General features: G+C 42.6%; 1 protein-coding gene across 1 annotated transcript; it reads right to left on the minus strand.

The window, feature by feature from the left end:
* Positions 1 to 15,046: 15,046 nt before the first annotated feature.
* On the minus strand, positions 15,047 to 15,946 carry LOC133449637 (craniofacial development protein 2-like). The gene is given in 3 exon segments (XM_061728783.1): positions 15,047 to 15,494; positions 15,496 to 15,860; positions 15,863 to 15,946. Coding segments are annotated over 3 exon segments (897 nt in total).
* Between the last annotated feature and the right edge of the window lie 454 nt (positions 15,947 to 16,400).

Here is a 16,400-nt window from a genome sequence, read left to right on the forward strand (position 1 = left end):
TGTCCAGGCCTTCAGAAAGGACACTTTCAGTGCTTGTGTCGCCGAAAACTGAAACATATTCATCACGGTTTAAAGTCAGTCGCACTCTTTCCTTTTCCAATTCAGCTTTAAAAGCCCTTTTATCCGGATCCGCTTCTAGTCGTTTGCTTACAAGATCACATATTTCTGTTGTGAGTGTATTACAAGCATCCATTTTCTGCACAATGTTGTCGGTATTTAGAGAATTGCGTTGAAGCGGCTCATAATTTTGATTTACATGATCATATCCACCTTGTATGTGTTTGTTTATTTTCTCCAAATCTTCTGTTCGACAAAATTTCTTGAGTCTTGATCTAGATTCTCTGGTTATCACCTTCCAGGATTCATAGGCCTTAAGAAAAGGCTTCCCTTTCTCTGTAAGCTGCCGTTCACGAACAGACCTACTGGGAACGTCCACTTGACTATCACTGGGCTTTTCATTATTCTTTTCTGATGAGAGTTCTTCAGGATTTAAATCTTCGTCATATAAGGGATCTCCCCTTTCTCCTGGTACTGACATTTTTCACAAATTCACGCTTGACTGAATTTATGTTACATAAACTTAAAATAGCTGATTGTAAAATGCTTATGCAATAGCCAGGATATGTTTCAAGCTTAAATGTCAATCCCCCAACTCACTATGAAAAAGGGTAAAATGTTCTAATAACTTGAAATAATCAAATTAGCTGCAGACAAACCCTCATAAAAGGGAACTAAACAGGATTATTCAAGTTTCAAGTAAAGCTTATGCCCCAAACCTGAATTTCAGTTTAAACCAGTCAGCATTTTTCAACACAAATCTTTAACATTGCATTTGATCATTTAACATTTTATGCATAACCCTTAGCTTCATTTCACTGACATTTAAACCAAAAATATAACTTCACTCCATCAAACATCACCATATGCAGCAACTCAATTTGTCTTAGAATAATAAAGTCAACAGTTCAGTTCGTTTCAGTAAATAAATTTACTTCAGTCTCTCACTGCACCTGTAATCCTCCGCTTAAATCTCTGTCCGTGTTGTTCAATCTTGCCTGCAAGTGTAGATCAAAAAGGAGCAGGCGTGCAGACTGCAACGGCAGCGGCGTGTAACATAGCAGTTTAGCAGATGACCCAGGTGTAGCGTCGAGTTTCACTGTAACAGCCCTTGGAATGACGATGCGTGAGATCGACTGATGCATAAGGTCTTTTATTTGTTTCCTCTCAGATGATCCTTATGGCACCGTGAAACTGTTTGTTTTTACAAAAAACACACATATACAAAACAGACATCAAGATACCATTTACACAACGAATTCATAAATCTTTACATTATTAAAACATTCCATGCATACCTCGCTGCGCTCTCCAAGGAATGCAACTAAATCCATGAATGAATTGCACGCTCCGGTGATTGTTTACAAACAGCCCATGAATGAAACACACACTCCTGCGATTGTCCACAAACAGCCTTCCTAAAACAAACAATAATGCGGCGGCACAAATGTCCGCTTTGTTACACAACAACAGCATTCAAACCCCAAAGAAAAAGAAACAAAATGTTGCCAAACCCCCACAAACAAAGAAATAATCTTACCCGGCCAGAGCGATGCGGCACCCAGCCGCAGCTGTCTTAATGAGTGTGTAAACTACAGCTCACCTGTGCAGGAAACACTTAAACTCTCGGTGCGCACATACCTTCCGGGCCAGTTTACGTTTATAGAAAAAATAAATCCCATAACACAAACAAAACAACAAAAAGAAAGCTTTACAACAATCCAGAACAAATATTCCCCTTTGAATTTACCTTTTTAATTTGTTCTCCCTTTTCCACTTTACCTTTTTGGATATTCACACACAACTCACATTATGGCCTTTTACATAGTGATAGACTATCACTATAACAAATATTAATAATAATGGGTCATTACTTACAATTACAGTTTGACTTTCCGGGCCTTCCGCTGGGCAAAGTCATTAATTAATTCCTCACAACAGTTCAACTCTCAAGCCTGAATTATGGTTCCGCGTTAAATCGACGCCGTAGGGTACGGCGTAGGGTACGCGGCGACGCGCGCATACGGTGCGTGTCGCCGCGTACCCTACGCCGTAATCTGCGTTGGTGTAACGCGGAACCATAAATCAGCCATAACTCCTTTCCTCTCCTCACTCGCCAACTCTTCCTCTACGCAAATATGGGTTACACATGCGCACTACACCGGCATCATCCGAGATCATCTATAAATTAAAATTTTTATTTAAACTAGATATATCTTTATAACCAGCCCATAACATTGATGTAAACACACACACCTAAAGAAAAAAAAAAATAAAAAATCCAGGGCCCGCACGTCCCCAGGTCCTGTGCGTGCGGGCCCTGGGCACGTGCGGGCCCCTATGCAGTCGCATTGTCTGCATATATGGTAGTTTCGCCACTGCCCACTAGACTACTTGTACATCCATCCATGTTTACTAGAAAACATCACATCAGGGTCAAGAAACGGAGTGCTGTATGCATGTAGTGTACAAAGATGGACCATCATTCCTTTAACACAGTGGTCCCCAACCTTTTCTGTACCGCGGACCGGTTTAATGTCTGACAATATTTTCACGGCCCAATATAAAGGTGTAGCTGATAAAAACGAAATAAAATGACCGGCATTAAAAACTGTGGTATTTTCGCTATAGTAGTAATAATAATAATAACTAGAAAATTTCAGGAAATTTTGATATGGGCATGCCCTAAGCCAGGCTTTTATTTTATTGTTATATATTAAGTAGACCGATATTTAGTGCTTTTATTTTGAAGGCGTCTCACCGAGACCTCGTAAACATCCAGCGCTTCGGACTTTAACGGTAAAAGTTTAACGGCAGTAGGAAGTGTGTCTGCAAGACTAATGAGTGTCAGGAATGCTAAAGTGGAGCCTAACTGACACAAAAAGCACCTGCTGATAAGGATTTGTGCAAATTTTATACCGTATTTATGTCCAGCTTGAGTTTGGTCGCTCATGTATTGTGGTATCTTTATTGCCGACCGAGCGAGCAGCTGCGTCGGTCTGTATTTAAGTTAAACTTATATGAATCTAGAAAGACTAACTATTTTATTCCTTTATAGCTCTTACGGTGTGTTTGTTGTGTATTTACATCCAAGGAATAAAAACATTGTGAACCATCAGTTTGAGAGTCAGCCATCATCAGTCGGGGATTCTACAGAAATTATTTTTTTTATAAAAAAAAAAAAAAAAAAAAAAAATTCGAAAAAAAAATAAAAAAATTTTATTTTTTTTTTTCCTCTGTGCGGCCCGGTACCAAATGACCCACGGCCCGGTACCGGGCCGCGGCCCGGGGGTTGGGGACCACTGCTTTAACAGACATAGCGACCATAAGGCGCATATATTTAAAACATTTTTTTTTTTTTAAATGTGCCGGGCGCCTTATGAAACGGTGCGTCATATCTATGCGTCGGGTGAAGCCCCCCCGTGAGTTGCGGACGTGAATGAGACCATCCACAGACAAGGGGGAAGGGGGGGGGGGGTGTGTGTGAAGCACCCGTGGTTTGCGGACGTGAATGAGGGGGAAGGGGGGGTGTATAAATGGACAGGCATGCACGCAGAACATTGTTGTCTTAACAACCCTGAAGATGGCAAAGAGTATTTGAGCAGCCGCGAGAGAATATAAGATCAACGAGTCTATGGTTCGCCAGTGGAGGAAGCTGGAAAATTAATTGCGGCAGGTGAAGAAAACGCAGCTGAGCTTCCGCGGACACAAGGCGAGACGGCAGCGCCGGGCAAGTTATGCCACAGTTTCCACGTGGATTGTTGATGCGTGGGCTAATATATCTGCTGGGACTGTTGTTCGGGCGTTTGCAAAAGCCGGCATTTCAGAGGGGCCGCACGATCGTGTCGACACAGAAACTGACTCCAGTGTTGTTCTCGTTCACGGAAACGAAATATGTTCGTCAACGCCCATTTTTCCCCGGACGAAAACGAGACCGGACTAGAAAAAAAACACGTGTATAAACAATAACTAGGACTAAATCATTATGCAAGTTCGTTGACTAATAAAAACTAAACGAAAATATAGTTCACAAAATAAATACTCCGCTAAAATCTATGATCATTTTCGTTCATAAACAAAGACGACACGAAATATATAATTATAATGAACGTATCACTTCCTCCTGTCTCTTTTGCCATAGAGCGCCGCTGTGCGTTCGCAAATGCTCACCGGGACTGTCCGGGAGCACAGTTGTCTATCACTTTGTATTGGCATTGTGGTCAGGGCGGATATATCGAACATACCCTTCCCCCACACACTCGCACTCACACTCACACATAAACAAACACACCCCCTTTTGAAGTTACCGCCAGCGCTGCATGCAGCCGCAGCACATCTGCACACGATCTCAACGCGGACATTTCATTTAATGTCATTAAATAAAATAAAACGGTAACATGCTTTGCACGGGGATCGGGAGAAAGAGAAGGGAAGATGTCTGGAAACATTTTAGATACATTGACGTCGAAGATAAAACGGAATGCTTGATTTTAACGGACGGGGAGCAGTGCGGTCATACTTCAAGGTAAAGTCTAAATCAAGGTAAGCTAAGTTAACATAAAGTATGTTGCTGGTTGTTTACAACATTATTAAAAATCAATCAGAATTTATTTACATATAGGTGTCAAAAGATGATAAACGCAACACCCCCAATAAATCCTGATGGCACACTACGTAAACAGGGACAGAAATGATACAATGCAAAAGTTCTGTGTGTGTGTGTGTGTGTGTGTGTGTGTGTGTGTGTGTGTGTGTGTGTGTGTGTGTGTGTGTGTGTGTGTGTGTGTGTGTGTGTGTGTGTGTGACCTTATGAGCAAAGGCTTTGAAGTGCAACTGTTTTCATTCATTCACATGGTTTTTGTGCAGAAGTTCAAAGCCCCTCTAAGATTATTTTGTATAAATGCACACTACACACACCTGCACAAGAGGTCCATAAACACAAATAAATCCAAACATGGGGCATTTTGAATCACATGAAAGGTGCAGCCACAGAGAGAATCATAACAAACTCCGGCTTTTTGTTAAGTCGTTTACACAGCTGCGACTGCAGCCAAAGTTTATAAAACCTGGCATTTAAAGGGTTAAATCTTTAAAAAAAAATCATGAATATTTGATATCAATACTTAGGTCAGATATTGGTGAAAGAAATGAGCTCAATTAAAGTAGAATATAATATTAATGTATAATATGTTTTATAGCTACCTTATGAAAAGCGCATTTTTTGCGCTAAGGGGTCAGAGTGTAACAATTATTCAGACTGCAATTACATTTTTGTTTAAAGTAGGATAGTTTTGGATTGGAATGACATTGACTACGTTTACATGCAGTCAAAATTCGGGTTTTTACTAATATTCGGGTTTTAGATCTACAGTACACTCAACAACACAACGTTGATTTAATGTTCTAAACAACCAGCAAGATATACTGATGTCTAAAATAATTGTCAAACTAAAATTAGACTAAATTGTCAGACTAAAACTAGACTAAAATGCAAATAGTTTTTGTTGACTAAAACTAAACAAATAAATTCACGGTTTCATGGACTAAGACAAAGACTAAAATGCTCGACTTTTAGTCGACAAAAATGTGACTAAATAAAAAAAGGATGAGTTCGACTAAATATGACAAAAAATAACAACGGCGATTGAAACAGGACTAAGACTGAAACAAAATTTAAAAATAGCCGACAAGAACAACACTGACTGACTCTGAAAGTGAGGAAAATGGGACTGGCGCAGCTGAATTAGCAGAACTGTTTAATGCAGAAACAGAAGATGAAGAGTTTGAAGGATTTGCTTGATGTGTACGGTAAAGTGAAATAAAATACAATCAAACTAAGTTTTGCTCCCGCTTTATTTTTAAATAAGCTCACTTGTGTGTGTGTTCTGCAGCGCGTGTGACGCGCGCTGCTCCAGCCTACTTCCTGGTTCGCAAAGCGGGCGGGAACCAGGAGAATTCGATCTGATCTGATTTTTAAAAGAAAAACTTTGCATAAGACGTTTCCAGCCGGAGTCATAATAACGGCGAATGAAAAGGGGTGGCTGGAGATGGGCTCTGCGCCGGGGAGAGACGGGCTCTGCGCCGGGGAGAGACGGGCTCTGCGCGGTGGAGGATCCGCACAACGGGGTATGAAAAGTTTATTTACTGTTGTGCAGAAAGTGACTGACACCGAGGAAATTCGGACTGGCACAGCTGAATTAGCGGAGCTCTTTAATGCAGAAACAGAGGTTTTGCTCCTGCTCTATTTTTAAATAAGCACGCTTGTGTGTGTGTGTTCTGCAGCGGGCGTGTGTTTTGCGGCACGCGTGTGTGCAGCTCCGTGTCTGTAGAGTGCGCCTTTTGGGTCGGTGCGCCGTATGTGTGTTTTAAATCTAAAAATGACACACAAAAATGAGGGTGCGCCTTTTCACACGGTGCGCCGAATGGTCGCGAAAATACGGTAGAGTCTTGTAGCTGAGGAGGCAGTGAGAAGATTCAGCTTGGAAAGCCAGGAACCTGCTGCTATACCAGCTAACACTGGCTATCACTGCTACAGTCACTTTACCAACACAACAAAGATAAAGGCTGTTTTATTTCAAAAAGAGACTGTAAAAGAAGGTTGGTATCAAACACAATAAATATGAGTGTGAATTTAGGTCTTGGACTTTGAATCTGCAGAGGAAACAAAGAATGGAAATTAAGACAAATCACAGTATTTCATAAATATATATATACAGAGCCGTCTGGGAGATTTGCGAGGCCCTGTGCGAAATGGCTGGGGGGGGGGGCTCGCGCGTAATTTTGGGGTTTGTTCCGGGTCAGATCGGGGGTCTATAAGCGCAATTTTAACTCCAATTAGCAAAATACTGAATACCTTCCTGTGCCTCTAGTGGGGGAGAGTGGGTCTCAGTCCAGAGGGGGCGGAGCATTCTCGACGGGCCCTTATGATAGTCATTTTAACGTTCAACAACATCATCCTACCCATCAAACAACATTAATTCTCACTTTTATTGAGCGGAGCAGCCTATAGGCCTATGCTGCAGAAAGCAGAGTAAAGTCACAAACTTGTTCAGAAGAACACACACACACACACACACACACACACACACACACACACACACACACACACACACACACACACACACACACACACACACACACACAGGCCTGACAGCTGTCAATCACATGGCTCTGAAAACTCACGGACTGACTCAGTTCCATCTTTGATACAGCTTAAATACAAAAAAAAACATAACTGGCCTAAAATTACACAATCTATTTAGATAGATGTAGACACAGAGGTCTATAACATCATTTCTGAGCTCTATAACAGAGAATAGACTCTAGTCTACTTGACAACAACACAAAGCTCATTCAAATAGGAAGGTGGTCAAGAATACCACAACATTCTGATAAAGACATTATTTATGAAGGTTACAGTGACTCACCAATGGTAGTTGACTCTTCCATAACCCAAAATAATCCAGGTAACGTGGAAAACGGGGTAACATTCAAAACTTTGTACATGCTTAGTCCTCTTTTAAAGTTTAGCGCTCATCTCGTTCATGGCCGCAAATTTGCCGTCGGCAAATTGGCTGTAACTGTTAAGGCTGATTTATGGTTCTGCGTTACACCAACGCAGAGCCTACGGCGTAGTGTACGCGGCGATGCGCACGTACGGTGCGCGTCGTCGCGTACCCTACGGCGTATGCTCTGCGTCGATTTAACGCAGAACCATAAATCAGGCTTTACAGCCAATCAGCGTTGGCTCACAGCCCTGATGCGTTCAGGACAGTTGTAAAGTAAGAATTAGCTACACTGGCACTCAATGCACATTTTATCGTTATTATAGCCTACAATTTACGATTATATACTAACATATCACACAAAACGGGGCCCTATGAGCTTGTGGGCCCCGTGGTGACCGCCCCCTTGCCCTCCCTCTGGCTCCACTACAGCCTGCCTCATCATCATCTCTTGCCTCGACGCGGGGCCGCGGCTGCTTGAGACCCGGTCGGATCGGTGATTTTTGTAACAAATTTATCAAACGAGCCTTTCAGAGAGGCATTAAACTCTTCCATTTTCTTTAGTTTTTTTCTTTTTTCATCCCCTGATGGAAATTTCCTGAATCTGTCTCGTTCTCTCGACATTGTGTGACAGTTTGTTCCAACTCCACCGTCTGGATCAGAGCAGCTTGTGTCTGCACTTGGTCTGATCAGTTGTATGGAACAACAGACACGCACATCATTGCACATATATTTATTGATATGAACAGACACATTTAGGTCTGTAATGGAACGTGACTGTTGATATTTATAAGGGGAAAAAAAAAGACGGCCCATAGCGCGAGGCCCCTTGGGGTGTGTGTGTGTGTGTGTGTGTGTGTGTGTGTGTGTGTGTGTGTGTGTGTGTGTGTGTGTGTGTGTGTGTGTGTGTGTGTGTGTGTGTGTGTGTGTGTGTGTGTGTGTGTGTGTGTGTGTGTGTGTGTGTGTGTGTGTGTGTGTGATTAGGGCCGTCAAACAGTAAATTATTTAATCGCAGATTTATTCATACATTTTTTGCTGTTCTTAATTACTGTAAGGTATTTTTTTTAATGTTTTTAATACTGTTAACAACATCAGAAAGGACAAATATGCTTGCTTTATGCCAATTGTTACGATCACCAGTTAGAACACTGGTCAGTTCTGTTCTGGTCAGGTTTAACTCTGACCAGAACATAAAGGACACCACACTCGAGGTTCAGTTGTGTATATAATAAAAAGCAGGTTTATTCATGAACCAAGGAAAAAAAACCCATAACTTAACAAGACGAGTCTGGAGGCCTGACCAAACAAAACAATAAAGGAAAAGACCATGAGGGAAGCCTGAGCCAACCACACAATGGGCCGTCGGACCCAGAACCTCCCTCCTTGACCTAACAAGAGCAGAAACCTAACCTCAAAACAAAAACCGAGGAAAGAAAACCAAACTGACAGACCTCCATCCTCAAAACAACACAAACAAAAGAAACACAGGAGCAACCCTGGCACCAAGGTGAGGCTGCCTGGTCTGAGAGAGAGCGCCGGCTCCTCCGGTCCCTCTTAAATACAGGCGGAGCCAGATAATCGCCTGATGCGGAACACCTGAAGGGAGACAAGAAAAAAGAAGGGGGGTGAGGGGCGCATAACACCAATGTTTATTCAACTTTCCTCAAAAAAAGGCTTTTGACCTGAATGTAACATTCCTTCATAAATACAAACACAATGTAGTCCCCAACTTTACACTTGTAAAGACTAACTAAAGATTCCATGTTTTTTTTTAAGCAGCTAAATGTAAAACAGTGAACCATATGCATCACAAACATTGTACAAGAAGTGTATTTGTCAGTTAAATTTTCCATGTAATTATGTCTAACCTCATATGGAGGAAAATAAAAGGCTCAAAAAATATACCCTTCTCCTAAGTGGGATCAAAACACGGAGATACAAAAAACAAATTACAAATAAAGTGCACATGTAACAGCAGGGAGTAACTCAACCTATAAAGTGCAGTTGGGCTATAATTAGCTAATACTTCAGATTCTTGGGAACAGATCTCTCTCTGTTCATCTAATGTATTCAGGTGAGGAACCAGCCTCCTTCCCTCACATCTATCCAGCGTTGTCTGCTTTTGACGAGGGGGGGTGCGCTCTCTGCATCGGTCGTGTTTGGATGCTAGTGGTATTTGAGACTCGACGTGCTTCGATGGTAATTCATTTCAAATGGACAGTACATGCAAATAACTTTAGTCTTGTCCAGCAAACCATCTGCACCTTTATGAAGGTGAACTTGCCGTTGAAATGTTGCTTTTCATTCTCCATCTTTCCTCGATTCTCAAAAAAGTTCACGCAGTATTCCACCATATTATAGTATATTCCACCTTACTGCCGCCTTTGATACAGTTGATCACACAACTCTCATTTCTCGGTTAGAGCATTGTGTTGGTATCAGAGAAACTGCCTTGGAATGGTTCAGGTCATATCTGTCCCAGAGATGCTTCTCAGTCAAACTTGGTGACTCCCAATCGTCTTCTGTCCCTTTATCTTGTGGAGTCCCCCAGGGTTCAATTCTCGGACCTATCCTCTTTTCTTTATACCTTCTCCCTCTTGGACTGATTTTTAAAAAGCATGGCATCTCTTACCATTTTTATGCAGATGACTCTCAAATCTACCTGCCCCTCAAAAGAAATGACAACAGCTCCCTGAAGCCTCTGCTAGAGTGCCTAAAGGACATTAAGGCCTGGATGGCATTAAACTTTTTAAATTTAAATGAAGGTAAAACAGAGGTCATGGTGTTTGGACCCAATCGGGCCTGTGATGGCCCTCCCATTGATCTGGGTTCCTTACACATTTACCTGAAAACCACAGTCACCAACCTCGGCGTCAAAATTGACAATGATCTTAAACTGGACAAGCAAATTAATTCTGTAGTAAAATCCAGTTTTTATCATCTGAGGCTTTTATCTAAAATTAAATCTGTTTTATCTTTTAATGATTTTGAACGAGTAATTCATGCTTTTATCTCAACCCGTTTGGACTACTGTAATGCCCTCTATACTGGCGTCAACCAGACCTCACTTGCTCGCTTACAGTTGGTCCAAAACGCGGCTGCTCATCTTTTAACAGGAACCCGCAAGCATGACCACATCACCCCCGTTCTGGCCTCCCTTCACTGGCTCCCTGTCTCTTTTAGAATTAATTTTAAAATACTATTGTTTGTTTTTAAGTCACTAAATGGGTTGGCACCAAAGTACATCTCGGACCTCCTACATGTGTACACTCCCTCGAGGTCTTTGAGGTCTTCTACTCAGTCGCGTCTCGTTGTTCCGAAAACAAGGCAAAAAACCAGGGGCGACCGTGCCTTTTCAGTTATAGCCCCTAAGCTTTGGAACGAGCTACCTCCCCACATTAAAATGGCCCCCACAGTAGAAATTTTTAAATCTCGTCTTAAAACTTATTTTTATTCCTTGGCTTTTAATCCAGCGTGAGAGTTGTGTGGTCCCTGTCCTGTCTTTTATGTTTATGAATCACTGGTTGTTGTCTGTCTGGTGTGTTTTTATTTCGTGCTTTTATGTGCTCTTATCTATTTTACTCTGTTTTTAGTTTTTTACTATTTTTATCATGTTTTATTTTACTCATTGTGCAGCACTTTGTTAACCTTCTTGTTTTTAAAATGTGCTATACAAATAAAGTGGATTGGATTGGATTGGATATTTTTCCTCAAGCTACGGGTGCCGTCGACCGCCAGAAATTGTGTAATGCGCGATTTTTTTTTTTTATCCTGCGTGTTAATAACCAGGAGCCAGTCACCGCACTCACGACCAAAATATGCCAAGGTGCCAGAAATCCATGTGTAGACTATGTAAAAAATAAACATTGCACAAAAATCATATGCTGACAACAACTAGACAACTTGTACTCTATTGTTTTGTAGAGGACTACATTTCCTGCTTCTGAACTACATCTCCCATCTTGGTGGGAGTGGTGCAGCACAGGTGCTGCTGATTGCCTTGATGAACCACATAAGATTGTTCATTGAACTCATGTGCTGACTATTACTATTACCAGTCTTCTGACCGAAAAACTTGGTTAATTAAAGATACTTGCATTGATACCGGCTTCCAGTACAATTCCTAATTTGCAAACAGGAGAAATATAAATATGAGACATTCAGCTGCATAGAATAAAAGAGAAATTGATTCAGAATTCAGAATGTCCATATTAAGGTGATTTTGTAAAGATGGTCATACTACCTGTTACCCTTTTACCTATCCACTTTGTACCTTGTGGCACATAAGGCCTCAACAGAGCTCCTCCACTTCTGACGGTCGGCTGCTGCAGTCCTCACTTCCAGCCATGATTTCCATCCTCCTTCCCTTTTCTCCTTCTCAACGGTACGTCTCCAGGTGGTCTTTGGTCTTCCCTGTCTTCTCTTCCCTTCTGGTGCCCAAGTCATTGCTACGTTGCAGTCGTTGTTGTGGTCCTGCCGCAGTATGTGCCCAATCATCTTCCATCATCGCAACTTCACCTCATTGCTGAGTGGTCTCATGTCAGCTCTTTCCAGCAGTTGTATATTACTGATGTGATCCTGCCAACTTATTCGGAGTATTCTTCGTAGGCATCTATTGTGAAATACGTCGACAGCCTTGTTGTCTTCTTTGTTCATTTTCCAGGTCTCACATCCGTATAGTAATAATGGTACTACTAGTGTCTTGTATAACTTCAGCTTTGTTCTTCTGGTGATGCTGTTAGAGCTCCAGGTCTTCCCAAGTCTGAAAAATGCTCCTCTCGCTTTTGACAGTCTATTCTTAAGGTCCTTCATTCCGCCTCCCTCTTTACAAACTGTGGCTCCTAAATAGGTGAACTGGTCTACTTCCTCGATGTCTTGCCCATTGATTTGAATTTTCTCCTGATTTCTTGCGTTGATCCTTTGTTTTTTTGTGTATTGATCCTGAGTCCTACTCGCTTGGCCTCTTCGTTTATCTGTGTTGTTTTACTCTGCATATGTCGTTTTGTGGAGCAGAGCAATGCTAGGTCGTCGAGTTTTTATGTCAGCTTCCAGGGAATCCCATTTTCTCCTTTTTTAACTGTCCGACGCATTATCCAATCCATTACTATTAAGAACAAGAAGCCGAACATGTTGCATCCCTGTTTCACGCCCGTTTTAAAGAGCATATTGCAGGTTAGGGTTTTTTCAAAAATTATACCTGACCTTTTGTGAAAATGACTGTGAGAAGTTAATGTAGGATTGAATATGTTTTACAAGACACAAGGGCACGTATTCAGAGGAAAAAGTGGCTGATTTTAGCAAAGCTCCTACAAATGCTTTTTTTTTCGAACACCGCGTCATATGACGTAGCAGCAGGGAGACGTCTCCACAGCTGCCCCATCTTACTGCGCAGACCCCGTACACATGTAGCCGGGTATCTGCTAAACCGAAGATATTTTCCTACGTTTGGACCTGTCATCCACATGAAAACGCAAATAAACGAATGTTTAAAAAAAACTCCGGGCAAAGTGAAGATTTTTGAAAACTCCGTTTATGTAGATGCGTGTAGACGGAGACAACCGAAGTTTTGCGTTTTCGAACGTCACATTATGCTCCAAAACAACAACAAATCTGCTCTGAGTCTGACGTGCGACCTTTGTTTACTACAGAACTACAGATTATCCACCATCTCCTCTCCAAGCTATTTATTAAATAAATGGTCTCTGCTCTTGACCACCGTTTACTGCGTTACACCGACGCAGAGCCTACAGCGTAGGGTACGCGGCGATGCGCAGCCCTACGCCGTATCCTACGCGGCAACGAAGGGGGGGGGGGAAATATTCGGTTTTAAAAATACCCGGCTATTTCGGATGCATTTAATCAGAAAAAATTGAAGATAATAAGCTTGTTTTCTGTTTAGAAAGTACAAACGTAGACAGATTACAAGTACTTACCCATCTTTTAGGAGTTATTTTCGGAGTTTCTTTCAGGAGCGCACGGGCGGGTGCTGCGGTGAATAAAGGCTGATTTATGGTTCTGCGTAAAATCGACGGCGTAGGTTACGCGGCGCACGCAGCGTTCGGTGCGTCGCCGCATAACCTACGCCGTAGGGTCTGCGTTGGTGTAACGCGGACCCATAAATCAGCCTTTTAAAAAGCGGGTTTCAGCTGTCAATCAAAAGAACGTGGGGGCCCTAACGGGTTCGTAATTATAAGGCTGTGGCCCGTCATATTGGTGTGAATACACATTCACAACCTCTTCAGTGCCACAACTAACATTAATCCATTATTTTTCCTATTGTTGAAATTCACTGCACTCCCTCCCGCTACGTCACTTCCGGTTCAGCTTTTTCAGATGCCAAAGTAAAATACTCTCACAAAAACAACTCTGGAGGTCACTGTAGTATATATTTATGTGTATTTCAATGAAAATTCAGTTCCTACATTATTTTCCTACACATCGATTCACAGGGGTCTCCAACCTGCAATCTGCTCTTTAAGGTTGAACCACTCGCATATTTCTCCTTGGTCTTCCACTGCATACTGGAAGTCTTCATAGAACGATTGGACCATTCTCACAATCTTCTCTGGGATTCCATACTTTCTCATTATGATCCACAGGCTTTCATGATGGACGGAGTTGAAAGCCTTTTCGAAGTCTACAAAATTAATGAATAGTGTTGCTTGCCACTCATTAACCTGTTCGATGATGTTTCGCAGTATGAATACTTGCTCAGTTGTTCCCCCTGCCTGTCCTGTATCCTGCTTGTTCTTTCCTGAGTCTGCAGTCGATTCCATTTCTTATGCGATCCACAGTAATTCTTCCGAGTACTTTTCCTCCTACTGACAGCAGGGTTATGCCTCTCGAATTCTTGCACTCCTTAAGATTACCCTTCTTTGCTATCTTGATAATGAGGCCCCTCTTCCTGTTTGTTGGTATCTTTTCCCATTTCTCCATATCTTTCCCAACAGTTGATGGACTTTCCTTGCTGAGAACTCTACATCCGCCTTCAACAGCTCAGCTGTGATGTTATCGATTCCTGGTGCTTTCCCATTCTGTAGTCTTTTTATCGTCTCTCTGACTTCGCTCAGTGTTGGTTCATCAATTGTGATTTCTTCAATTTCGTTTTTGAACTCTCATTCATCCTCTTTAGTTATTGGATTTATTGGCTCTGCTCTGTTCAAGACCTCCCTGAAGTGTTCTGTCCATCTCGATTTTATTGCCTCCCTTCCGCTAGTGAGGTTCCCATCCCTGTCCAGCACTGCTGTGCTCTGCCTGGGTCTCTCGTTGCACAGTGTTCTTGTGAGCCTGTACAGCGTGCGGAAAACGCTGCAAGGAAACACGTGTCGTTTCCTTGCAGCGTTTTCAGCTTCACTTGCAATGTTTTCCACCCATTTCCTCTTGTCTGCTTTGATGCTTCTCTTAACCTCTCTGTTCTTCTCTGCGTACTTCTCTCTTAGCTGGTTTTTGAGTCTTTCAGAACGTGTACCCAGGATTTTCCTTGTTTATGGCATCCCTTTGTTCCACAAGCCTCCACGATTCTTCGCCAATCCATGGCTTCTTCTTTTTCTGAGGTCTTCCCAAGACTGCCTCAGCCACTTCCCTGTATCCATTATTCGGGCGTCACGATCCACCTCTTCATCTCCAACTTCTCCCTGCTCTTCCTCCTCAAGGACTTCGTACCGGTTTCTTAGGCTGATGGCAAAGGTCTTCAAGATGTTTTCCTCTTTCAGCTTTGCCGTGTCATACTTCACTCTGGTGGCTTTATTTTCCTTTAGTTTTTTCTTCAGTTCCAGCTTGATTCTTGAGCACACAAGATAGTGGTCACTTCCAATATCTGCAGATCTGTGTACTCTTGTATCTTCTACTGAGTTCCTGAAACGCTTGTTGATCAGTGTGTGGTCAATTTGATTTTTGGTTTTGCCATCTGGAGATACCTTCGTTGCTTTGTGTGTCTTTATGTGGGAACAGGGTTCCTGTTATGACTAGCTCGTTCATGTCACACATTTCACACAGCCTTTCCCCGTTGTTGTTGTTCCTCCCGAGCCCATGCTTGCCCATGATCCTTGCATACTCTTGGTGTTCATCTCCTACCTTTGCATTCATGTCTCCTGTCACGATCAACATGTCATGCTTGTTCCTGCTGTCGAGTATATCTTGGAGTCTCATGTAGAATTCGTCTTTCATTTGTTCTTCTGCATCTTCTGTTGGTGCGTAGATGTGTATGAACATAAGCTTGATGTGTCGTGAATGATATCTGGCTTGGATGATTCTTTCGTTGACTGGAGTCCAATCAATCAGTGCTCTTGCTGCTGTTTTTTCGACATCAGTATTCCTACACCTTGCCTGTGGTTGTCGTCGTGTCTTCCCGAATAGATGATAGTTTCTCCTTCTGCCAATTCCATTCTTCCTTGTCCCGTCCAGTGTGTTTCGCTTATTCCCATTATGTCAATCCCTCTCGTAGTCATTTCTCTTGCTGCCAGTAATAAATTGCCGCTTGTGTAGAGTGTTCGTACGTTCCAGTTCCCGATCATCATGGTGTTTCTTGGGTGCAGCAGTGGCTTGTTCGGCCCAAGGGCGTCCTGGTGTTCTGGTCGGCTTTGGCCCCTGCGCGTCATAATGTCTCTCCGGTTGTGAGGACTGGCCACAAAGTTCCCCAGGTGTGTTCTTGCTCTGTTTGTGGGTTCTGCAACAGTGTATTTTTTTTTTACGGGAGCGGGTTATCGGCCCTCAGCCCAACCCCCAACCTGGAGGACCAGGGGATCACTCTTTGTCCGGCCTCTACCCTTCGACCTGTTCGGCATGGGAGAGCCTACCAGGAGTACTAGACTCCAGCCGACATAGCTCTAGAGGTCATGG

The sequence above is a fragment of the Cololabis saira genome, chromosome 1 (genome assembly GCF_033807715.1).
Source record: "Cololabis saira isolate AMF1-May2022 chromosome 1, fColSai1.1, whole genome shotgun sequence".
Taxonomy (NCBI): domain Eukaryota; kingdom Metazoa; phylum Chordata; class Actinopteri; order Beloniformes; family Belonidae; genus Cololabis; species Cololabis saira.